General features: G+C 42.7%; 1 protein-coding gene across 1 annotated transcript in view; it reads right to left on the bottom strand.

Moving 5' to 3' along the window:
* LOC124616260 (semaphorin-1A) overlaps positions 1 to 26,603 on the bottom strand; it is a gene marked incomplete at its 5' end in the record, with an annotated part of 362,538 nt that overhangs the window by 272,209 nt on the left and 63,726 nt on the right. Inside the window, one exon of the mRNA XM_047144564.1 lies at positions 9,299 to 9,350. Coding sequence (XP_047000520.1) covers positions 9,299 to 9,350 — 52 coding nt within the window. The remainder of the gene's footprint in view (positions 1 to 9,298; positions 9,351 to 26,603) is intronic.

Below are 26,603 nucleotides of genomic sequence, written 5' to 3'. Positions count from 1 at the left end.
TTCGTTGAACTTTCTCTGCTTACGCTGTTAATCTCATCTGGTAAGGATACCCACGGCGCACAGTAGCACTCCAAAAGAGGACGGACAAGTGTAATGTAGGCAGTCCCTTCAGTAAATCTGTTTCATCTTCTAAGAGTTCTCCCAGAAAAATCTGATGTTTGGTTCACCTTCCCCACTGCGTGTTCTATGTGTTCTTCCCAATTTAACACGTTTGTAATTGTACTTCCTAGGTATTTAATTGAATTTACGGCCTTTAGATATCATTGATTTATCGTGTAACCGAAGTTTATGCTGGTAAGAAAAAAAAATGGTTCAAATGGCTCTGAGCACTATGGGACTTAACAGCTATGGTCATCAATCAGTCCCCTAGAACTTAGAACTACTTAAACCTAACTAACCTAAGGTCATCACACAACACCCAGTCATCACGAGGCAGAGAAAATCCCTGACCCTGCCGGGAATCGAACCCGGGAACCCGGGCGCGGGAAGCGAGAACGCTACAACACGACCACGAGCTGCGGACTGCTGGTAAGAGACAGAAGCGTCACAGCAGCATATTACCGAATTCTCGTAACGAATTTTTAGAATACTTTCAAGACGGAGTGTCGCCGGAAAGCTGCGCAATAACTTCTTTGGGATACCAAATATCGCCTCAACCTCACGTATTCTCCTGACAAGGCACCCAGTGATTTCTTCCTCTTTCCTAGGCTGAAGAAGTCATTGCGTAGAAGGCATTTCCAAAATAATGACGAGGCGATTTTCGAGGTGTAACTCTTTCTGAACATCCAAGGTGCAGACTTTTACATCAGAAAACTCCGACGAATTATCTACCGTTGGGGAAATGTCTCTCATCATTCAAAAATGGTTCAAATGGCTCTGAGCACTATGGGACTCAACTGCTGAGGTCATTAGTCCCCTAGAACTTAGAACTAGTTAAACCTAACTAACCTAAGGACATCACAAACATCCATGCGCGAGGCAGGATTCGAACCTGCGACCGTAGCGGTCTTGCGGTTCCAGACTGCAGCGCCTTTAACCGCACGGCCACTTCGGCCGGCCTCTCATCATTGAAAGGTGAATAGGTAGAGGAGGATAACACCACCACCAAGTTTCTTCGAGGTGATAATTAAAATGTTAGGAGGAGGAGGATATTAGTGTTTAACGTCCCGTCGACAACGAGGTCATTAGAGACGGAGCGCAAGCTCGGGTGAGGGAAGGATGGGGAAGGAAATCGGCCGTGCCCTTTCAAAGGAACCATCCCGGCATTTGCCTGAAGCGATTTAGGGAAATCACGGAAAACCTAAATCAGGATGGCCGGAGACGGGATTGAACCGTCGTCCTCCCGAATGCGAGTCCAGTGTGCTAACTACTGCGCCACCTCGCTCGGTTAAAATGTTAGGTTTACCACTGTTAAAGAGGGGAAAAAAGAGAAGGAACAGCTACGTACAGGGTTGTTATGATTTAGATTTCGCTGCTTGATGAAAGTAGCGCATGAAAAAAGAGTGATCGTACTACAACGAACTTTGTTGGAACATTTGTAAGGACATACGGAAGAGAAACGACGAATAAACCATTGAAAGAAATATATTTTAATTTCCACGTGAGGTGGTTTAAATCTGGTTATTCACATGGTTATATCTGTATGGAGCGAAAAGTGGTATTGACTCTAAATAATGAAAGACGTGAAGTCGTCCACATGAGTAGTAAAAGGAATCTGCTAAATACGGTTACACATTAAAGCATAAACATCTGAACGCTATCAATTCAGCTAAATACCTAGAGATTACCATTGCGAATAACTGAAATTCGGAAACATAGATAAAGTTACGGGAAATCAAACCAAAGACTGCTATTTATTGGCAGAACACATGGAAAATGCAGCAGGTCTACTGAAGATACTGCTTACATTACGCTCGTACGCCCTCTTCTGCAATACTGCTGGGGGGTGTGGGATTCTCATTAGCTACAAATGACGGACGACACCGGAAAAGTGCAAGAAGGCAATCTCGTTTTGTGTTGCCAAAGGTATAATACGCGCATTGGGTTGGCAATCATTAAAATAACGTCGTTTTAAGTTGTGGCAGGTGTTCTCGTGAAATTTCAGTAACCAACTTTCTCCTGAGAGTGTGAAAAATTTTGTTGGTGCCTACCTACGTATGGAGACACGACAAGCACGATAAAATAAGATAAATCAGAGCTTGCATGGTAAAATTTTTGTGATTTTTTTTTCGTGCGCTGTTCGAGAGTGAAACGGTAGAAAAATAGTTGAAGGTAGTTTGATGAAACCTCTGCCAGGCATTTAATTGTGAATTGCAGATTAATCCTATAACGTAAATGTACTCAGTTCCGAACGATCGGCCAATAATTCGGTTCGCTCCTGGGAGAGGTCGACGGCCATTTGCGCCACAAATTGTAAGAAGCTAGTGTTGCCATGGCTAAGAATGCTGGACGCAGTTGGCGATTTTCTAGCAGTGAACCAGTCGTGACACGACACTGAACGTCTACGGTCCACCGTTCGAAAAGTGCCGCGAACAACTGTGAAAAGGTGTCCGTACTCACCACCATTTGCAACGTGGCTTTCGAGTAGACTTTGCTCTTGTGTTTCTTGTAAGGGTTGAAGTTCATGACAAGTGGCCCTGAAACATTCTGTGGAGTGATAATGCACACTTTACGCTCGCTGGGGCAATGAACACTCAGAATTGTCGGACTCTGGGATCGTCACCGCCAAGGAATTTTCATGAAGTTTCCTTGAATAGTGAACAAGTCACTGTGTGGCGTGTCTTTTCTACACCGTTCATGATTTGTCCCTTTTTCTTTGACGAACTCGGACCTCAAGGACCAAGCACATGCAGCGTGAACGGCATGTCTTACTGTAATCTGCTTCACCAACACGTGATCTCTCCTTTACGGGAGAGAAGTGCCTTGAACTCAGTTGCTTTGATACACGATGCAGCTCCAGCTCATATTGCCCGTGACATCACTTGGTTATTCCGTAATACCGGGTGATCAAAAAGTCAGTATAAATTTGAAAACTGAATAAATCACGGAATAATGTAGATAGAGAGGTACAAATTGACACACATGCTTCGAATGACATAGGGTTCATCTGATCAGAATAACAATAATAAGCATAACAAAGTAAGACAAAGCAAAGATGATGCTCTTTACATGAAATGCTCAATATGTCCACCATCATTCCTCAACAATAGCTGTAGTCGAGGAATAATGTTGTGAACAGCGCTGTAGAGCATGTCCGGAGTTATGGTGAGGCATTGGCGTCGGATGTTGTTTTTCAGCATCCCTAGAGATGTCGGTCGATCACGATACACTTGCGACTTCAGGTAACCCCAAAGCCAATAATCGCACGGACTGAGGTCTGGGGACCTGGGAGGCCTAGCATGACCAAAGTGGCGGCTGAGCACACGATCATCACCAAACGACTGGCAATGTCGGACATTTTGTGAACTTTTTTTTCTTTTTGTTCTAATAGAACCGCATGTCATTCCAAGCATGTGTGTCAATTTTTACCTCTCTATCTACAATATTCCGTGGTTTATTAAGTTTTCAAATTTATACTGACTTTTTGATCACCTGGTACATATGTGGAAAACCGAATCATTGTCCGATATTTCCAAACTATGTAATCACCAATATAACCACATTTGAATTCTCTCATTTGGCAATTACAATGTGGTTCTTTCAACGGTCTGTTAGTTACTTCCCATTCACATGTCCCTATAAATGTTGCAACACTGTTTCAGTGCCCTACGATCACATGCTTTTCGTGGGAGCCCTCTCAAGTAGCGAAAGTTTGGTTATAATCAGCCTGTACGTTTAATTTTCCTTGCACTGTTTTGGTGCCAAAGAAGTTTTTATTGGAGGCGTGGCCTACAAGCGTAAGTAATGGCCTATTATGAGTCGTAAGACTCGGTTTTCCCCGCTTAGGATATGTAACGGAGCAGAAACCGCCTCCAAATAGGGACAGGTTCAGAGCTCTCTGCGAGAGAAAGCGGCGTTCGGCTTGAACTGTAATGGATGGGCCTACCCGCGCACTACATCATGCAAGGGGGTTCGCACGCAGCAGTTTTAAGGAACCGGGTTGCGATTAATAACGCTGTTCTGCTTCGGCTGTGACGAATGCGCCACGGAATGACACCGTGATGAATTAGCGCTATTCTTCTGTCGCACTGCGAGCATAATTTACGAGTTGGTTGCAGCGAGTCGGCGTTTTGCGGGCCCCGAGTGAGGTCTTCCTTCCCCTGCACAGTTCTCACGATCTGGCATGACCTTTAGTCTCGCTCTGTTGCTATCCCTCGGCTCAGTATTAAAATATTCTCTAGAGAGACAGCGTGCGTTGTAACCGTTCAACAGACAGCGCTACGGGCTAAAACAAAAACGATCCGGATATGAAATCCTCATTGGTACTTTTACTGTCACAGTTTGAGGACGACGAACTTCTATGACCTGCGCTCAGTGTGCCAGACACGCAAGCCTGAGTCTCCCATATTACTGTTTTCCTTCTGCTTGCTATCTCACTTTCATTCTGAGGAAATGTCTTTAATCTTGGAATCGATAACAAGTTCCTGTGTCTACCTTAACTACTTCTGTCATATGTAATGATTTGATTTGATTTATTGCTCATTTAGAGACCTACTGCTTTACATTTTGTAAAAGGTCGTTCATTTTACAGCTTTTCATGTAGATTACAAAACACATTCCATATTACAAACAGCAGTTATTGTTTTCAGCAATTACAATGGAAGCGATATTAAGTTAAAAATACATTAGAAATCGAAAGAGAAAAAAACAACAAAAATTATTCAAATTCTAACACGAATAACGGCGCTATATACATTGCAAGTAACGCTCCAATGATTTCGGTTGAATTAAATTTACAATTTAATTCTTAGGTTTTTGAATCGAAGCTGCTACTGCTCAGAACAGATATAATACTTTCTGCACGAAGCGTTGTACTGACAGTACATAATTTTTGAACTGTTGTTGCACAATGTTTGCGAGATTCTTTAGATATTTAATTCCCAGTTCATTTGACACTTTCTAGTCAGCTGTAGTCAGGTTACTACTATCTTGAAGGAAGCGGATAATCAGTAAGTAGCAGACTGTTAGTAATAGACCGCTGCTGCCTCTTTCTAAGCAGCAACAGTCTCATTAACACTTTGCCACTTGCTATTATTAACTTCCTCCAGTGCAGTATATATTATCAAAAAAAGTATATATCTGTGACCAGTTCAGTGTTGGTCGGTATGTATTATTCTGGACAACTGAACGCTAGGTTTGTAAGGATGTACCTTTCTAGAACGATAATCGATGTATTTTAAGGGCCAATACGTTTCTGAGCCGGACACAGCATTTGTGGACAAAGCCACGGACCAGCGAACACGTAAGCCCTCGATTCTCCCAGCCTTCCAATACGGCTTAGAGACCACTTGTTTTGTGAAGTACACAGAGAGAGAACGATAGCCGAAACCGCAGAGGCCTTTGGTTTCCTTAAAGCACATGGAACAAATGTTTGTTTTCGGCTGTAGGGGAGGGCTGCCGGGGGATCGACGTGTTTAGCTGCAATGCAATATGCTCCGCCGCTCAGGAATATTGCCCCACATAGTTTGATATTTGCTTCGGGTGAAGCAGCAGTCGGAATGGCGGGAGATGGGTCGGGGAGAGGGGAGAGAGAGAGAGAGAGAGAGAGAGAGAGAGAGAGAGAGAGAGAGAGATGGGAGGGACAAGGGGAGAATATTGAGAGGGATCAAAGTAGGCAGAAACATCTGGTTTTACGGGAAATTTGGTTGCTATATTATTTGTTTTTCATCTTTTACCTGAGTAGAAGAGACATGCGCAATGAACTGCGCAAGAGAGAACTCCATACGTACCGGTTCTTAACTATAACTACCCCTTGTTTTTTCCACTAGAACGGTGCTAAAATGACCACCTAAATACAGGGTATAGTACACAAAGCACTCATTGTAATGTCTCTTACAAGTTGCGACCTGGATGAGAACGTTTGCTTCAGTATCAGATTCATAGCTGTTCTTTACTCTGTTTGTTCCACTACCATTACTTATTTCGTCCACCATTAGTTTGTAACGTAGTGGGTGGCGAAGTAATAGTAGTGCTACAAACTGTGTAAATGGACTACAGAGTACAGATAACAAAAGAAGCAACGTGATCTAATGAAATTTTAAAACCTTTTAATTTTTTAAGATTTTCTGATGATTTAGAAGTAATAAGAAAGACACACACTTTTTATATAATCTAGAAACACTTGATAGCGCTCAAAAAAATTCAGCTTTATTAGGACGTATTGTTGCGAAATACCATCACGGGAAAGGAAGTACATATATCATACTACTCGTTTATTGTATTACGACGCGGTAGAGGTAACATTCACCTGCAGGTTTAAGACACTGTCGTCATAAAAATATACAGCATTGACAATGCTGCCATAAAGATGGCGTTGATATTAACACTTTTTCCGTTGCTTTAGTAAATGTTGGTAAGCAAGGTTAGTATAATAGCTATTAGGTATCAAGAACTGTTTCTTTTGAACAGCATTTCAAAGTAGTTGTATTGCAGCTTCAGTTGGGTGGACTGGAAATCATACCATTACAATTTTATTTGTTTTGGACGGGTTACACCCAGCTCAAATTCATTCAAAGTTAAAGACAGTGCGTAAGCAGTGTGCTTTTTAATTATCGACGGTTAATAAATGGGAGGCTGAAACCAGACATGGGCGTGCTTCTGGTCAAAAGAACCCGCATGAAGGACGTCTCAAACTTGCAGCTATACACCCAAATATCGAGAAAGTAATTTGATATTCGACGGCAGGCGATTAAAGGCTTATGACATAGCTGAGCCGAAGACGTACCACGAGAAAGAGTACAGTACTGTTTGCATTAACAATTACCTATAAAAAAGTTTTGTGGGTGGTAACAACCGCAACTGTCGAAAGTTCATCAAAAGTACTCCTCAGAAGTTTTAACGTTTTAAAAAGAGTCGTCCTGATTTGTTTCACCTGTGTCGATTTCACCTACGAAATATGAATTACGTTTTTTGATTACCTCTTAAGAAAATGAAACAGCATCGTACAAAAATTATACAGTATTTCATACCGAACAATCAAAATACTACTACAAAAGGTCCTTTGCCGATAGGAAGCCAGCTACTATGTTCACCGGATCTAAGCACACCAGGTGTACAATGTTTGTGTCTGGAAAATATTTTACATTATTTGAACACGTTGTGGCAATCGTAAATGTTTTTTTTTTTCAGGTCTCGCAGGATGTTAATTCAAAGATTGAATCTACTCACTGAAAAATAGTTGGACACAGTGCAGTGGCTCAAAAAGAGATTACTTGAAAAAAGTGCGTTTTTTATCTATAAAATCAAACTTTGCCATTACCGAGCTGTGAATTTTTCTCATAACTGTCGTAAGTATTTGGAACAATACGTGAAGTTGCAATAGCAGTACATTAAATCGTCATATACTCCAGTTTTAACACTCTCTGAATCCCGAAGCAGCACCTCAAGTACGAACTCGCAAGTTTCTTTCATACAAACTGTCCACCGTGAACTAAATTTAACAGGAAGCTACGAACATCTCTATAGAAGTGACAAGAATCCTTTACGAAACGTTAGAGTTTTGCTGCTGAAATTCACCCTCCACTCAATTATATCGGGACGTGATGAAGGTTACAATCGCCAGTTGAAAACAAATGCAGTGTGTAACAGTGTCATTTCATGGGCGGATGAGATCTTCAACACAGACAGCCCTGAAAGCCAAGATCGCTTGATTTTAAGGCCTTTCCTCCAATTACTAGTTTCGGCAGAATAGTGCTGTCATTTTCAGACTGACTTTACAATTTGCATATAGAAAACGTGAGGTCGTCGACATGGCATGTAGTTTCGGTGCTGTAAATGTTGTACTTTTGCCTTTTATTCATTTGTGACCCATCAGGAAGCATTCTGTTTTATAAATGACAAATCACGTGTTTTTTAGTGTATTTACACTTTGTGCTCAAAATTTCGACGAGACATGTATGTGAACGTATACGCAAAGTGTAGTGGCAGTATGAAGATGACAGCACGATTCTGTTGAAACTACGAATTGTAATAAAGACCCCCAAATCCAGCGATCTTGGCTTTCACAATATATATAAACAGAGATCGCCCCAGTAACATGTGTAAGTTATACAGACACCTGGTTGTGGTGGTTCGTGCAATGTCTGTGGGTCCCGTTCTAATATTTTTTCATACAGTTCTCCTTTCCCACCTGCTTTCTCTGTTAGCTATAAATACAGAAATATTTCAACACTGAATGTTTTCTGAATTCTGTGACGCGTTCCATACACTTCGCATTATCAATTACCTTCTGAGAAAAAATAATCTTTTAATTTATAACTCTGTTTTGAATGAACTGTTGGTAGGGACCATCACAACACTGTGCTGTTCGATTTTGTTGACTGGAGACTAATTACCAGAAATAGGAGGCACTAGGTTATCTAAAACAGTCTGAATAAGAGAAATTTTCTCATGATCTACATCATTGGCCTGGTGAGATACTATTGAACTGCCGTAAAATAACAAATCGAATGTTACCTACTTGTCACGAGTAACTATTCGTTTTCTTTAGCCGCGTTAGTTAACGTTTCCTGTTACGTCTGTACTGACTGCGTATTTACGTCAGCTTGCACTGTACAAGCCTATTTGTCGGCGTTTCCCCACGAGCGTAATACCTCGCGTTCAAGCTGTCTCTACTCGACGCGGATGGATATTAATGACGTGGTCAAGTTCCACACGTTGTAAACATCCAGCTAACGGCGCAAAGCGTTCCTAAATTCCCAATTGACGCATTACATCCTCAATTAAACATCCAGTAGACGACGTAACCCTGCCACCAAAAGATGTAATAAAAATCGGATGAGTGCAAATAGAACTCTGGTTCTGTGAAAAGTTCATTATGTATATGGATAGTTCTATAAGTTTTGATGGGAGAGTTTGTGCGTACGAAATTATGTAACATAAATGGCTGTATCTTTTGATTGGATTGATTTAAAATTTTAAACTTTTTACACCCCCAAGGGGTGTATTAGTATTTGCCATAAATTTCAATTTGCTGCCTCTACCATTTCCTGGGAAAGAGGAGTCTTAACGGGGCAACAATAAAGTGATCATGTACGGGTTTCGTTTTTACCGACTGAGGTCGAGTACCGTAATAAACAGATTTTCCGAAGTATAAAAGGCCTCTCGGACAGAACGTCTTATGAAACCAGTGAGTACTCACCTGCTCGGTGAATTCTGTGAGGTCTCGAAGGCTGATATTGTAGACGATGTTCCTGCAACAGACAGAAAAACACTGAAGTTAGATGTTATTGCTTAACTGATAAACACCGAGGATATTCGAATAATGTCTCGGGCTTTGTGATGCCGGTTTCTAAGGCACAATATTTTATAGACTAAAGGTAAAGTTAACCGAAATGTATTTCTCTTACGTTTTGGAAAGAGAAGAAACGGATAGAGCTAACGACTACATTTTCCAGAAAATACCACCTCCGTCTGCTGCAAAAATAGGGGCGAAGGTAAATCTTCAAAAGAAAGCTCTTAAGCTAATTCACTGAGAGTCAGTCTGTATGATAAATAGCACTCCACTTGCCAGTTGCATCGCATACAAGAGAAATTTTCTCTAAAAATACATTCCTGTTGAAAATGTGTCGAACATTACTAGTTTTCGTTTACTGCTGTACATGTGAGGCAACCATTACTTCACATGGCTACCGTTAACACAGATGCATTCATATTTAAAGTACCATTACATAAGTCGACGATAATTCATGTGGCTTAGATCTGACGGGTCATATAAAATCACCACCTGTAAAAAGTGAAGGAAGATAACGTACCGTTGACTACCGTAGTGCAAGTAGAGTTCGAGGTAGAACTGATAGGGAAGAATATCGATCTTGTCTTTTCATTACATTCAGGCAAAGGACGAAAAACGTGAATTTCAGTCGATTATTTTTTATTACTTGTGCCTACAGTATTTTAGTATCATAAAAATGACAACGGTTCCTTTTATTTCTTACTATTAATTTTTTTTTTACTGTCAGCTTCTGTGATTTCGGCTGCTGGCCCATTCTGAAGTAAGAACACGTTACGAATTCCGTAAATGCATATTTATTCACATCAAGAGGCCAACCATGTCTATATGTTGCAAGTGCATAATATAACAGGATTTCTCATCATGTATACAAAAGAACATAGTGCAATTTCATATAATTGTAGGAATTAGGTCTCCCCATTACACAAACAACTTTTCTTTTTAGTGCCCAAACATATTTCAGCACCTTTGTTGCCATCATCAGTGAGTACTTCTCATTTTCTAGGATCTCCTTCACATTATTTTACAGCTGACCAGGCCTACTGTTGTAGCATCTATCCTCATTCGCATGCTCACCTGTTCTTTGAAGAACTACATCAGCAAATTACCTTTCCGAACTTTACAAGACAGCACTAGCTTGAACATCTTGTTTTCACACAATAATAGTAACATGAACATTGTGCTCCGGGAAGTTCAGATGAGACTGAAAACGAGGACAGGTGATACTAAAATAACTATGGCATTCTGTATAATAACGTGAAGAAGGTGTTACAGAGCCTGATACTCTACAAAATAACAAATGACTAAAAAGGCCCACTGATGGCTGTTCAAAGATGCTTAAACACAAAAAACGTTTTATAACAGTTGTATAAGTCTAGTTATATACGTTTTATTATTTCCTACTAAAATATTAATTTCAAACTTAGGTAAAAACGATGAATTTTTAAACTGTTACTGAGTGTCAGGAGCACAGCAATAAGTGGGAAAAATTCCTGTTCTTAGTAATTTTGGAGAAAAACTGTTTCACTTTCACTGCAGCAAATACCCAATCTGCCACGCAGTTTCACATTCCAAGGAATGCAATCCCCATCAGAATTATGTGAATGTGGTGGAGGTGCAGAACAGTGGTCTAAGAGGCACAGCAAACACAACCCACGTTTGTCAAGAAAATAATGGAATGTGTGTTTTGTGTTGAACACGAGGGTTGGAACTTTAATAGTGGCATCTATTTATTTACAGCTCGTACAAAATACACATATGTTTCAAAGTTTTACTGACCTTCAGAATAGTCACCAGCACTGTGTATACCGCGTTGCCAGCGATGTGGAAGTAGTAGGATACTCTTAGTAGTGCCAGTTGTGTTAACAGTTCGCGCGGCGCGGTCTATTGGCCGATGAAGCGAATGCCATGAAGTGTTTCCTTCAGTTTAGAAATCAAGTTGAACTTACGAGGGCTTAAGTCAGGGGAGTGCAGTAGGTGGTATAGCACTTAGCAACCCCATCAAGCAAATCAGCAACAGCTTGCACTGTAAGTGCTTGAGCATTGTCCTGCAAAACGATGGTCAGGTCCTGCAGAAAGTGTCATCACTTTTGTCTCTATGCTGTTCATTTTTGGAACAAAACTTACGACCAGCTTAGTGACAGAAGTGATGACTCTTTCCGCAGGACCTGACCATCATTTTGCAGGACAATTCTCAAGCACGTACAGTGCAAGCTGTTACTGATTTGATTGACTGATGGGGCTGCTAAGTGCTATACCACCTACTGCACTCCCCTGACTTAAGCCCTCGGGAGTTTAACTCGATTTCTAAACCGAAGGAAACACTTCACGGAATTTGCTTCAGAACTGCTACAAATTCGTTGGCCAATAGACTGCACCACTCAAACTGTCAATACAACTGGCACTGCTAAGAGTATCCTACGACTTCTACACCACTGGCAACTGGCTATATAGAATGCTGGTGACTACTTTGAAGGTCAGTAAAACTTTGAAACACGTATCTATTTTGTACGAGCTGTAAATAATTAGATGCCACTATTGAAGTTCCAACCCTCGTCGCACACTGTAACAGTGTATGTGTATATGTATCTCCTCCTATCCCTAAGACAGATTTCCACAAAAGTTGGCACATAAAGAGCAAACTTTTGGAGTATCAGCACTGTGGGCTTGGATTGCCCTTCATGACAGGCATGTTGTGTAGCAACAGTGTTGGCCTGCCTTGTAGATCTGCTTTGCAGGGCAGCCTACATGTCAGTGGCAAAAAATGGCTTATGACTGGAGGCTGTCCAGTATGGCAGGTGTGTTGTGTTAAGGTGCACAGGCCTGGCTTATCAGTGTGCTTTGCAGGGCCTTCTACGCATCAGGGGCAAGAAAATTGTTTTCAAGGCCCCAATGTGTAGTCTGCCCTCCACGAAAGGCATATTGTGCCACTACGATCTCCATGCTGTGTCGTCCTGTTGTCCAGGGGCTACACATGGAGATGGTTATGGCTGGGAGAAGATTGAGATGGATAGAGGAGATGATGAACAGACAGAGGAGTGTGACAGGAAAGGATGAATAGTTAGGGAAGGGGACATGAGTTTATAGTCAGGGAGGATTGGCTGGAGGGTATGGACAGAGAAAGTGGTCAAGTGGGAGTAGAGAGATGGGGAATAAGACTTCGATAGGAGGAGATTAATACAGTGAGGTGGGGAGAAGGATGTGTGGGGACAGGGGGGCAGGAGGAGACAGACAAAGAAGAAAGGGGAGGAGGATATTGACAGACAGGGGAGGATTGGTATAGCACTGCAGATGCTCACGAGAGTCCCATTCGACACACTTCCTGTGCTGGTTGAAACCTGTGAGGCATACATTGGTGGACACACTTTGCGAAATTATAATTTGTTCTTAATGACGGTGTGAACATTTCGAAAGCACAATCCGACCTCTGCGGTAATGCTTGCTACCGTAACTCGCCAGTCATGAGCACTGAGAGCACACATCCGCAGGAAATGGGATCAGTAAAGTTGGGTGGTTGTTTCAGACAATGCACAACTAACCAACGACTTCCGCCCTTCTCTGACTCGCTCATACCACGCCTTGACCGCTGCAAAGGACATGCAGTGCTCTCCGCACACTTGTTCCATTTCTCAAAGAATTTCTGTTTCCTGCACTCCTTCCGCTGCCAGAAAACGCTCTACGTCCTTTTGTACTCCCTTTGAAGCCTCCATTTCACGACGTTCAGCACTATAGAGTGCAGTGGACGGTCGAAGCGTGTGCAAACTCTCTCTGACGTCACGTGGGCGTGTGCCAATGTCCCTCTACCTGTGAATTTGGGGACTCAAAGCTCTTGCAGACAGTTCGCTTCTTCTGCAGGCAATGATACCAGGGTTCCTTCAGCGGTTTTCATTTTACGTCCTGTTATGCTTTCCTTTTTTTAATGCGCCTTACAGTGAGGTGACAAATGTCATGAATACCTCCTAATACCGCGTCGGACCACCTCCTGTCCGGTGTAGTGCAGCAACCGGTCTTGGCATCTCAAAATGCCCTGCAGAACTACTGAGCCGTGCTGTCTCTATATCGTCCATAACTGCGAAAGTGTTGCCAGTGCAGGATTTTGTGCGCGAACTGACCTCTAGATTATGTCCCATAAATGTTCGATGGGATTCACGTCGCGCTTTATGGGTGCCCAAAGCATTCGCTCGAAAGGTCCAGAATGTTCTTCAAACCAATCGCCAACAATTGTGCCCTGGTGACATTGCTTACTGTCACCCATAAAATTTCCGTCGCTGTTTGGGAATATGAAGTCCATGAACGGCTGCAAATGGTCTCTAAGTAGCCGAACATAGCTATTTGCAGACAATGATTGGTTCAGTTGGAGCAGAGGACCTAGTCCATTCCATTTTAACACAGTCCACACTATTATGAAGCCACTACCAGCTGACACAGTGCTTTGCTAACAACTTGGGTCCATGGCTTCATGGGGTTTGAGCCACACTTTACCATCACCTCTAGTCATCAGGGACTTATCTGGAACAGGCTAAGGTTTTCCAGTCTTCTAGGATCCAACTGATATTGTCACGAGCCCAGGAGATGCGCTGCAGGCAATGTGATACTAGCATGACCCGTAAAAGCCAAATTTCGACGTACTGACGTAACGGATAAGTTCATCGTACACTTCACATTTGTTTCTGCGTTCATACAAGCAGTGTTGCTTGTCTGTTAGCACTGACGACTCTACGAAAACACCGGTGTTCACGGTCGTTAAGTGAACGTCCTCGACCACTGCGTCGTCCGTGGTGAGAGGTGACTACTAAAATCTGGTATTCTCGGCATGCTCTCTACGCTGTGGGTCTCGTAATATTGAATTTCCTAATGATTTACGAAATGGAAAGTCACATACGTCTAGCTCCTACAACCAGTCCGCGTTCAACTACATTAATTCCGGCCGGGCTGCCATAATCACACTGGAAACCTTTTCACATGAATCACCTGAGTACAACTGACAGTTCCGCCAATTCACTACCCTTTTATACCTTGTTTATGCGATACTTCCACTATCTCATGACTTTAGTCACCTCAGTGTACATGTCAATCAAATTTGAGTTTTAGAAGGGTTTGATTACTGCCGTATTTTGGAAGTTTTACGCTGTACATTGACGAAGCCGATCAATAAGGTACACCGAGCTGTCTATAAGCATGAAAAAAATAAATAAATAAAACAAATCTGACCCGTATTCTGCTGCAATTCGATATCTAGGCGTGCACGAACCACCATTTCTCTCCGAGTCGAGCAAGTTTCGTCCTAATCGCATTGCTCCTTTTCGCCCGGCATCAAGGTGGTAAAGTCGATGGATCCAGCCCTGTGAGGAAGACTGGCAGCTGACGAGGCCGGGACAGCACGTGGGAGAGAGTGGAGGCGCGGGCGTCGTGTCGAGGAGTGTGCGGGGGTGGCAGTTGGGGGCGTCTGTCGGGGGCGGCAGGCGGCCACGACGATCCCGGCGGGGCGGCCGATGGCTTTTCCGTGTCAGTGCGGCGCCATGCGGTGCCGGACCAGAACGGCGCCTCGTGTAGTGACTTCACGAGCTGGAATGGCACTGCTGCCGCTGCCCATTCCGGACACTAGCACCTCTCAGGAGGGCAAAGAGCTGATACCCCAACATAAGTAAAGTGCTTGCGGACACATGGTACCGAGGGCAAAGTTCATTATCACTCCAAAACACCTACAACTGGAACCTGATGGACAGGAACAATTCGGAGCTCAGGTATCCCATGCGCTGCCATCGTGCCACGGAAAAGGCCATGTATGCTGTCCAATGGTCTATCAGGTTCTTCAGAAGATTAAGTGATGAAATGATCGTGTAGCATTGATGACCGGGAGGTCGCATCTCGGGAGGTTCGGCCGCCGGGTTGCACGTCTTATTTTAGGTGACGCCACACTGTGCAGCTTGCGCCTCGGTGATGGGGAATGATGATGAGGACAGCGCAACACCCAGTCCACGAGAGGAGAAAATCTCCAACCCGGTCGGGAATCGACCCGAGCCCGCTCCATGGTAAGCAAGCACGTTAGCACTCAGCTCTGCAGGCGGACTCTTCAGGAAATAAGATCGCCAAACAAATTATTAATCAATACCTTACAGACCACACTGGTCGCTTTCGTGCTCTGTAGGTTGTGTGAGACTGGTACCAGACAGTCATACGGCCCAGAGTAAGACTCACGTTTCACAGTTTCTAACGCAACATTGAACTAAAACTAACAATCTGATTACACAGAATGGACATACGATTAGTCAGTCTGAACAATCCAAATCTCTAGGTGTTCAGATAGACAGTAAACTGTCGTAGAAAGTCCACGTTCAGGATCTTGTTCAAAAACTGAAAGCTACTTTCCAGGGTGTTTCAGAACGACGTTTTAAAAATTTGGAGACAGATTTCTTACACCAAAACAATAAATAACGTCCAATAAACTTGTGCTCTAAAATGCATACTTTAAGAGCTATGAGCTACTGTGAAACAGATCTCTTCTACTGAACATGTTCTCGTAACTCTTAAGGTGTGTACTTTAGAGCCCATGTTTACTGGACATTCTTTTCTTGATTTGGTCCTTACTACCTCCTCCCAAAATATGGAAAGCAAAGAGGTTATGGTAGAGGAGATGTGTTTCACAGTATCGATGATGAAAACGTTCCTCATAGCTCTTAAGAAATGCATTTTACAGCCCATATTTACTGGGCTTTTTTTTCTTGTTTTGGTGTATAGAACCTGTCCTCAAATTTATAAGATATCATTCTGAAACGCCCTGTCTTTACCATTCCAACACTATATGCAATAATTGGTAGTCAGACACGGAAATTAGTCTACCTTCCTTATTTTCGATCGCTTCTGACATATTCTGGAGGTAACTCTTCCCATTCACAGAGGGTAATTTTTGGCTCAGAAGTGGGCGATTGCCGGCCTCTGTGGCCGAGCGGTTCTAGCGGTTCAGTCTGGAACCACGCTGCTGCTACAGCCGCAGGTTCGAATCCTGCCTCGGACAAGGATGTGTGTTATAGGTTAGTTAGGTTTAAGTAGTTCTAAGTCTAGGGGATTGATGACGTCAAATGTTGCGTCCCGTAGTGCTTAGAGCCATTTGAACCAAGCGGGCGATTCGAGCAGTGTGTGGTGTGAGTTGTCGAACATCTTGTCAACCTCCGTTCAGGATTCAGGCAGTTGGTATAGGCCTCTCAATATATATTTTCTTTCATTTCATTTGTTGTTGACAATATTATTTTATTCCCAAATAATCATCAGTTTCGATTTAGTTAACACTAAGCAGAAATCCGATCAGCACCTGGATCGTACCACCTTCACTCTTATGCAGAAAGAGGTGCAGTATTCTGCTGCATCCATTTTCATTGAGCTACCACAAGGAGAGCCCGAGCACTTCGATCGTGGCCTATTCATTAAATTTCAACCCTTACAAAGCTATCAAGGTTGACTGTTGATGCTCTGACTGTAAAGTAGAAAAGTGCAGCAACGAGGACAGCTATTCTAAGACCTCACGTACTGATGGAATGAGACAGTCATTCTGTGAGGAGGTTGATCGTAGAAAATCGCATGCAGTTAGCGAAAGGAATCACTCGTGAGTTCCAAAGTCCTGTCAGCAGTCCAGGTAGCACAACCAGTGTGCGTAGTGACTTAAATAGGATGGGGTACAGTGGTCGTGTAACTCACCATACGACACTAATTTTTGCATTCAGTGCTAAACGACACCTGAGCAGGTGTGAAGAGCAACGAGTGGATTAGACAGATGAACCACACTACACCCTGTGGCAACCCGATGGAATCGTTTGGGTTTGCCGAATACCTGGATATCCTTACCTATCATTATGTGTTCTGCCAACGTCAGGGTGGCGATACTTCTGGAAAATCTGAAATTCTCAGGGATCAACATTTTACCTGGAACAACAAGGTAAATTTTACGAATGTTTTAAAATCTCAGGGAATTCTGTGTTTTTAACCTTTTAATTTTATTGAGCTCTATAAATTAGAAATTTTAAAGCAGTTATTGTTTGAAGGTGTGTTAATTATTCGGATATTAGTTCACATAAATTATCGACGTTCAAGAACTGCGGTTAAACTACAGCTGAGAGGAAAGGTAAGTATTTTGTGAGAAGCTCAAACCTCCTCCCCCGCCCACCGTTGATTTCTCAGAAGCTTCTTATGACATCATTTTCCTTCCCATACCTGGAATACTTTGGGAATTTTTCTTTCAATCTTGAATAGCCACCCTTACTATGAAGAGCGGAGGAAGGGGTGTTTCATATTGGAGTGCTTATCGTGTTTAGGGAGTGGTCCTCATATTGCGCTAAAGAAAACGCTATATGCAGAAGGATATCAAGACATTTCACAGCATTTTGTGCAGCGCAGAGTGGTGGAACAGTTCGTGGACGATGCTTGTATCAGCGTGACATTACGCACTGTCAGGAAACAGCAACTGTGAGCCAATGGTTTGTGGGCAGTAACATTAACGAAATGAACTGGCTTGCGCAGAGTCCCGACCTGAAGCCAATGGAACGCCTTTGGGATGAGTCAGGACGACGATTCTGCTCCAGACCCCAGCGTCCGACGTACTACCTTCTTTAGATTCGGCTCTTGATGACGAATGGGCTGTTGTTCCTCTGCGGACATTGAGACACCCCTGTGGAAGTGTCTCCAGTAACGGTCAACCTCAGGGTGGACATACTGCGTAATCCTTGCCTACACTAGATGGAACAGGACTCAGGGGAGGGAGCGCTGGGTAAATACTAAGGTCACCTCCAGGAGGCTGTTTATGGTTGATCGCCCCTCTGCGGCCCGCATCTGTGCGCTGCCTGCTGCCTGGTCGCTGAATCTCCGCCGTCGTTAGCGGTGTCCCCGTGTCTCTGCATATGGCGTCCCCCCGCACGCCGTGCTTCACGCAACAATCCCTGCAGAAGCCATTCATTTCCTCGTGGTCGTACGTCAGCCTCGGGCCTGTGCCGACTTCTAATCTGGCGCGCATTGCACTCGGCCGCCTGCTCCCGGGACAATGAACCACCGGCCCCCAGCTCACGGTTAATCCCGTTCAGAAGAATTATGAATAAAAGTTTTGTCCTCGAACCCACACACAATCCCGCAGTAAGCTAGTTTGAGAACGTCATTCCTACGAAATCGTAGTGCTAAAATTCGCACAACAAAACGTTTAGTACTCTACGAGTGTTCAGCAATGCATAAATCCAACTCTGTAGTACTTTCTTTCCATCTCAGCTACTTATGCATGAACTGGCACGAAACAGATTGCAGGCATCTACTTTAACTTTTTTTTATATGGCGTTGTTGTTGCCCGTTATCTGTTCTGTACAAATTTTGCAATAGATTCCCAATTAGCCATAGAAATTTTAGACAGAGCTCAGAACTGGACGACTGTGCAGCATTAACTCACTTCCTTATTTGTCTGACCCACAGAGATAGGAATGGGAGTGTAAAGGTTTGGTAACACCTGACATCTCGGCTGCCCTGCAGGACTGGCGTGTGTACAGCTAATATTGGAATGCATTCCAAGCGGTATGTGAACTGACAGACATGGCTGAGCAGAGCGAGGGGGTGGAGAGGAGATGGAATGGATATAGATTTCTTGTCTGCCTTCCTGTTCGATACAAATTTAGCAACTGATTTTAAAGTAACCTCTGAGTGAGTTACAGACTTGAAATTTTGAACATATACCAGAACAGGAAGACAATGCAATGTCAAGCTCTCTTTCTTATGTGGTGCATGCATGTGTGTGTGTGTGGGAGGGGGGGGGGGGGGAATTTGCTTTTCTAGTAGCGAATGGTTCTTGGGGGGAACGAGTTCTGATAAGTCTTTGTGTGAGCTCAAATCTCTAATACTCACCTACAGCGTCTCTTCGCGTGATTTAAGTAGGAGAAATATGTGTCTTTTAAGATGTGTAAGAGGGAAAAGTTGATAAATTACCCAGTATCTGCATCTACATACACACTCAGCAAACCTCCATATGATTCATAGCAGAGGGTACTTTGTTACAACTGCTTGTATTTCAAGGTATATATTCCTCACGCATTTGCTTCCCGTATTGTTGTATCAATTCCTGTTTCTATGAATCTTAAACACCCATCATCAGATGTATTAACTCAAAATTAGTGTATCCTGTCACGTATTCGATTTTAGAGAAAGTTAAAATGGAAGACAAAGATACTACAAAATGAGAATCAGAAAATTTAGACTGATGTGGGCGCTCAGACTGCGTAGTTAGATGGAAATGTACATTGTTTTCAATGATTTCTGGCTTGTTTCCAGAACTGTATGCGTTGTAGCATCTTCACTTTTCATTACCTTCCGCTGGAGAGATATTAGAAAACAAGTTTAAGTTATTTGTAAGTTGGAGATGTACGTTTATTTCAATCGAGACCTATAACAATCGCCGTTAGCCCTGACTTAATACGTAAAGTAATAATATAGACTTAGTGTATTGAATAATTAACTGTACGTTAGCTTCATGTGTTAAACTGAAGCTTCTGATAGATTAAAGAATCTTTCATATAAACTTTCACGACATTCTTTATTTAACAAAGTCTTCGTTTTTCTATAGCAGAACAACAATTTTAAATCCAGAGATTTTTGCAAGCTCAACCTTGTGATCATTTCAAAACTCTTACCACTCGTTTCTTAAACACTGTGACTGGACATTCTTGAAAACAAACTTTTCGCTACTCACATTGCGTGCTTCAATTGTGAGTGGCGTTTAGAACTAATGGTAGGGTGCAAACTATGGTAAAAGTTCTAAGCAGCCAAGCGTTGTAGATCCAACAGTCAGACAGCCGAAAGTAAAAGGAAATTGAAAGCTGCACTGTCCTGCAAAATTAAGAGAGTATGGCTACTACACTTCTACACAAAACCTGTTTGGGGATGTTGCAGCGATCAAGTCACGAATATACAGAAGAGTATTTGATGGAATACGACATTTTTATTTCACCTCGTCTGGTGGCCAGTGACGGGTACACGTGCTTCTCTTCTCCATCTCGTGAAACAGTGCCGCAGGAAGAACAGGAGTGTGAACGGAATGAAAAAGTAAAGCAGGCAAAGCCTCAGGGGGCAGAGGGGAAGTGAGCGCTGCGGAAACCGGGAGCCGGATTTTCCACTTTTCGCAGCCTCTTGGTAGTGACGTGCTGCTGACGACAACTTGACTCAGTAACTCAATATCATATCCTGGCCTCGCGACCTCATTTCGCCCCGGATCTTACAGCACATGTCTTGGCTCTAGTTGGTACAGAGTACAGGACATAGGTGTGACGTCAAAGAAATCTTGGCTGCATTGAAAGACGTTCAGACAGACACCGTTGTATGGCAAAGAGACCAACTAATGCGAAATGCATTGAATTTAAGAAAGTTACTCCAAAAAGCAAAACACAAGTTCCACTATTGGATGTGAGACAGCAAGAAATACATTCAGCCACCAAACTGAAAATGTGATGTTGATCAATGGAGGTTCGAAAGAACACGACGGAGAGGTTATTAGTCCCTTCATACTCACAATAAAGAAACTTGCCTTGTGATGTGTTGGAAGGAAAAAAGAAGTACTGAGAAGAAATGGGGGACCAAGTATTAGAATCAGAATTTAAAAGAGCTTTGAAAGACTTAAGATCAAATAAGGCAGAAGGGATGTATAACATTCCAACGGAATTTCTAAAATCACTGGGAAGAAATGGCAGCAAAAAGATTATTCATGTTGGTGTGTGGAATATATGAGACTGACGATATACCATCAGACTTTCGGAAAAATATCATCCACACAATTTTGAAGATTGCAAGAACCGACAAGTGCGAGAAGTATCGCACAATCAGCTTAACAGCTCATGCATCCAAGTTGCTGACAAGAATAACATACATCAAAATGGAAAAGAAACCTGAGAATATGTTAGAGGATAATCAGTTTAGCGTATGGAAAGGTAAATGTACCAAAGAGGCAATTCTGACGTTGCGACTGATAATGGAAGTAAGATTAAAGGAAAATCAAGACATGTACATAGGATTTGTTGACTAGGATAAACCGTTTGATAGTGTCAAATGTTCAGGATATTCTAAGGTCTGAGAAAAAATAGGGACGATCTATAGGGAAGACGGATAATATACAATGTGTACAAGGAACAAGAGGGAACAAAAAGATTGGAAGACCAAGAACGAAGTGTTTGGATTAAAAAGGGCATAAGACACGGATAAAGTCTTTTGGCGCTGCTGTTCAATCGATAAATCGAAGACGTAAAGACGAAAATAAAAGCCGGATTGGAATTCAAGGTGAAAGAATATCAGTGATAAGATTCGCTGATGACAGTACTATCCTCAGTGAAAGTGAATAAGGATTACAGGATCTGCTGGATGGAATGAACTGTCTAATGAGTACAGAATACGGTCTGAGAGTGAATCGAAGAAAGGTAAAAGTAGTGAGAAATAGCAGAAACGAGAACAGCGAGAAACTTAACATCAGAATTGGGAGTCAAGAAGTAGTCAAATTAAGGAATTTCGCTATCAAGGCAGCAAAATGAAACCCGATGGACGGAGCAAGGAGGACATAAAAAGCAGACTGGGACTGGCACAATTGGCATTACTGGCCAAGAGAAATCTACTAGCACTAAACACAGGCTTTATTTTAAGGAAGAAATTTCTGAGAATGTACATTCAGAGCATACAGTTGTATGGTAGTGAAAAATAAGATTGTGGGAAAGAGGTAGGTGAATCGAAGCATTGGAGATGTACATCTATAGACGAATGTTGAAAATTAGGTTTACAGGTAAGGTAAAGATTATGAGAAAGTTGTCCTCTGAATCAGTGACGAAAGTAATATATGGAAACCACTGACAAAAAGAAGGGACATGGTTATAAGACATCTGTTACGATATCAGGGAATAATCTCCCTGGTACTAGAGAATAAAAACTGTAGAGGTAGACAGAGACTGAAATATATCCGAAATAATCCTGAATGCATTAAAATTCTCCATTAACTTTCGCTAGTCGAACACTCATGATCAAAGTTGCTCTGTTATTTTCAGCAGGCTGTTGGAAAGGGTTGCCAATTGAGACTCTCAAGCCACCATACAGGTAACAAACAATCCATTATATTTAAAACGTAATTTTTTTAATGGAGTTCCGAAATGAAGAAGAAGAGATCCTGTATCAAGGGACTGTTCTTAAACATAACACTGAAAGAAGATGTTTCATTCACTGCAGGACAAGCGCAGCGAATAGCCACTTATATGTAACAACACTGCGCCTCAAATTTTCTCCCTGCGGCTGGCACTCCCGTATCGAATGCTCTGCTATTCTGCTGTCCTCCATACATATGCTCTGTTCGGAATGAAAAATATAATAAAAGAAGACAAGTGGTGTAGCTACTTTGACGACTTCATTGTGCGCAGTGAAGCAGCACATTTAGTTTCGGTCGTGTTGCTACAAGAACTCTAACAAGACGAAATACCGAAAAAAGGACCACAAGATACTTCTTTGAAATTGTTTCGTACCGTGAATAATTGTGGAAATTGGATGCAGACAGTGATCTCCTAACAAATAGCACCATGGCAAAAGAAAAATTTGTTGTTATCTGAATTACCCTATGCTGTAACACCGTATACTGTATTAATAGTGTCAACAAACGATCACCATTCGCTGTAGCTCCCTGTATCTACGAATATGGAACACTCGGGAGTAAAAACAAAACAAAAAAGAAGAAAGTTCATAGCGAATCAGGAAACAATGCATGCATGAAGACTATTTTGAGTGTACAATGGTGTTGGTAATGTTGGACGAATGAGTCATTATGTTTCGTCTGTAACGGAATACAGTTGTCACTGGGTGTAACGTTTTTATAAAGTATCCAGGTATTTAATGAGATTTGGTCAGATTTCCTTAAGGCAGTTTTTCTGGTGTTCTATGGTCTCGACGTCGGCATATTTAAATTTGTGAGATGATGCTTTCCCACGTGAGAAACTATTGACCGAAAGAAAACATTGATGTAGAAACGTTCCAGTCATATATTCTTAAAACATTTCCCTTTTTTAAGTCAGTATAACTGTGAGCATGTTATGCAGCTACCAACACCTGACGACGCTTGATAGTTTGGCAACTTTTTCTTTGATCCACATGGTATAATACGTCGAGATCAAATGAATAACTGTTACAATAAGACAGAGATAACATACAAATTTAAATTTTCCTCTTATGTAGGATCTATAAAGCATGTATAAGTGCTTTTTCCACTTACATAGATCTATTAATTATCATATACATTATTTCTCAAGTCAATATTCATTTTTATCAACACATAATAATCGTATGGGGATGAATGAGGCATCGGGGAGAGTTTTTTAACCAGCTTCTGACACTGCATACTGATCCTGCGCTAAAACTTATGATTTGCTGGACATTTAACATAAAAGACAAAAGAGGATCACGGATGCCTAGCTTCATACCTATATTATAAGAAGCTGACTTATTAATCATGAATAAGAGCCTTCCTTTTTACATTATGTTGTTACGAACACCGTTTTATTTGCAGGTTCGAATCCTGCCTCGGGCATGGATGTGTGTGATGTCCTTAGGGTAGTTAGGTTTAAGTAGCTCTAAGTTCTACGGGACTGATGACCTCAGATATTAAGTCCCATAGTGCTCAGAGCCATTTGAACCATTTCAACCGTTTTATTTGTTTTAAAATACTTCTTCACTTGATAATTTGTGTAGAACATTGTCATAGATAAATACCGTGACCACTGCGGCAATCCATTACCTCTGCCCGTCGTACAAGTTGACTTCTCTAAACGAATATACTTTTTAACACGTAGAACGTGTTTGTCGTTGTCGCCTTGAGTTGTGATTTACCTATTGCTACTACGGCTTAACGTGCTTACTGCAACTGGAAATGTTTGTTGAGTTGAAGTTATATGTTATGTGGCCCTACTGATAGTCCCCGATCTTCGCCCGCCGAACAAGCCAGGACAAACACATCGAATCCAAATCACATTTTTGAACACATGGGAACGTGCAAGTATATACAGGGATGTATCACAAATTCATTATCGTTATTTCATGACGTTCAGTTCATTTTTAGGTACGTTGTCTAATCATTCCCACAACTTCTCTTGGCCCAACGACTGAATGTGCGTAAATTTCGCGCTGGTCCCCTGGTTTAGTGATACAATGCGTGATTTCACTTACGATTTTTCTCTCCCAATTTTATAGCTGACCTAGGTTACTGACTTATAATGCCTAATTCTGAACCTACCTTCTAATTCGTTATATCTCTCAACGTAGTTAATCAAAGTATGCTGAAAAAATGGTTCAAATGGCTCTGAGCACTATGGGGCTTAACATCTGAGGTCATCAATCCCCTAGAACTTAGAACGACTTAAACCTAACTAACCTAAAGACATCACACGCATCCATGCCCGAGGCGGGATTCGAACCTGCGACCGTAGCAGTCGCGCGGTTCCGGACTGAAGCGCCTAGAACCGCTCGGCCACCGCTCCCGGCAAAGTATGCTGAAGCCAACCTGCATAAATGAATTGGTAAACCTGCTAATAAATTTTAGGAATCGAATGAAACGGTTTCAAAATTTTTTATGTGTTTTTATAGCTTGAGATCATAAGGACAATAACTAAATTTAAATAAAGGCCGTAATGAGATCGCTAAATACAATACTCTTTATTTGGCATCCTTTCTCGACGTAGGTTTTAAGAGCTAAGACTGGATCGCAACAGTTTCTGTCACTTTCACAGTCAACTGCGTCCGTCTTTGGCAGACGTTAACTGTTAATGATGTTTTTACTTCTACAAAAGTCAGGAAAGCCAAAGTCGATGTATTGAACAGGTAACAGCTTGGAGCAAACAAAAGGAGAACACGAAGGATAGGCATTGTAAATTGTAGGTGGGTAAAAGATAAACGAGAACGAAAAAAAAAATGTCCTGTTCCCACAACGATGTGTTTCTTTTAGCGGCGCTCGCAGATTCGAAACTTTAATCCCGTTTCGGCGGCCGCTCGGTGGAGGTGGTAGCGTCAACGTCGACAAAGCTTGCCGCCGACGCCGGCAAAAGCGAACAAATGGCCTACTCGAAAATCAAAATTAATAACAGCGCTTTGTTTAGCAGGTGGCGAATATTAAGCCGCGGCCGTGGGTGGGGGCGGGGGCGGGGGCGGGGGCGGGAACGGTCGGGCGTCGCGTTCCGGGCCCCCTTTATACGGCCCGTCCAAACCACACACTGCGCGCCAGTTTGTGGGGCAGACAGCAAAGCACTTCAAAGGCCGCCGCGTGTGACATTCAGGCCAGCTGGTCCAGCCGGCATCTGCATGCATAAATACCGCCACTGTGCACCGCGGCCGCCGGCCACATGAATCAAGCCGACCTATCGTTTTTGCAACGCTCGAGATTCGGGCATTCGGTTCGCCCCGTAAGGGTCTCGTCGCACATGGCACCGATTACCGATCAGATTCGGCACTTCTGTCGAGTCCCTCCCACACGACGACCGCTGTGGTGATGCGTCTGCAAGTAACGCTCACCTCGTGGCCTTCCACACTGAATATCTTGTTTTCTAAATTTAAATTCTACGGGTTAACAGTTGTAAGTACATCTGTTGCACAGCAGAGCCAATTCTCGGATCCGTATATACACTACTTTCCATCAAAATTGCTACCCCACGAAGATGACGTTCTACAGACGCGAAATTTAACCGACATATGCCCATGAATAGCTTTTCAGTGCATTCACACAATGTTGGCGCTGGTGGCGACACCTACAACGTGCTGACATGAGGAACGTTTCCAACCGATTTCTCATGCACAAACAGCAGTTGACCGGCGTTGCCTGGTGAAACATTCTTGTGATGCCTCGTGTAAGGAGGAGAAATGCGCACCATCACGTTTCTGACTTTCACAAAGGTCGCATTGTAGCCTATCGCGATTGCGGTTTATCGTATCGCGACATTGCTGCTCGCGTTGGTCGAGATCCAATGACTGTTAGCAGAATGTGCAATCGTTGGGATCAGGAGGGCAATACGGAACGCCGTGCTGGATCCCAACGGCCTCGTATCACTAGCAGTCGAGATGACAGGCATCCTATCCGCATGGTTGTAACGGATCGTGCAGCCACATCTCGATCCCTGAGTCAACAGACGGGGACGTTCGCAAGACAACAACCATCTGCACGAACGTTCGACGACGTTTGCAGCAGTATAGACTA

The sequence above is a fragment of the Schistocerca americana genome, chromosome 5 (assembly GCF_021461395.2).
Source record: "Schistocerca americana isolate TAMUIC-IGC-003095 chromosome 5, iqSchAmer2.1, whole genome shotgun sequence".
Taxonomy (NCBI): Eukaryota; Metazoa; Arthropoda; class Insecta; order Orthoptera; family Acrididae; genus Schistocerca; species Schistocerca americana.
The sequence above is the reverse complement of the archived record's forward strand: the minus strand, read 5'-3'. Positions and strand labels throughout refer to the sequence as shown.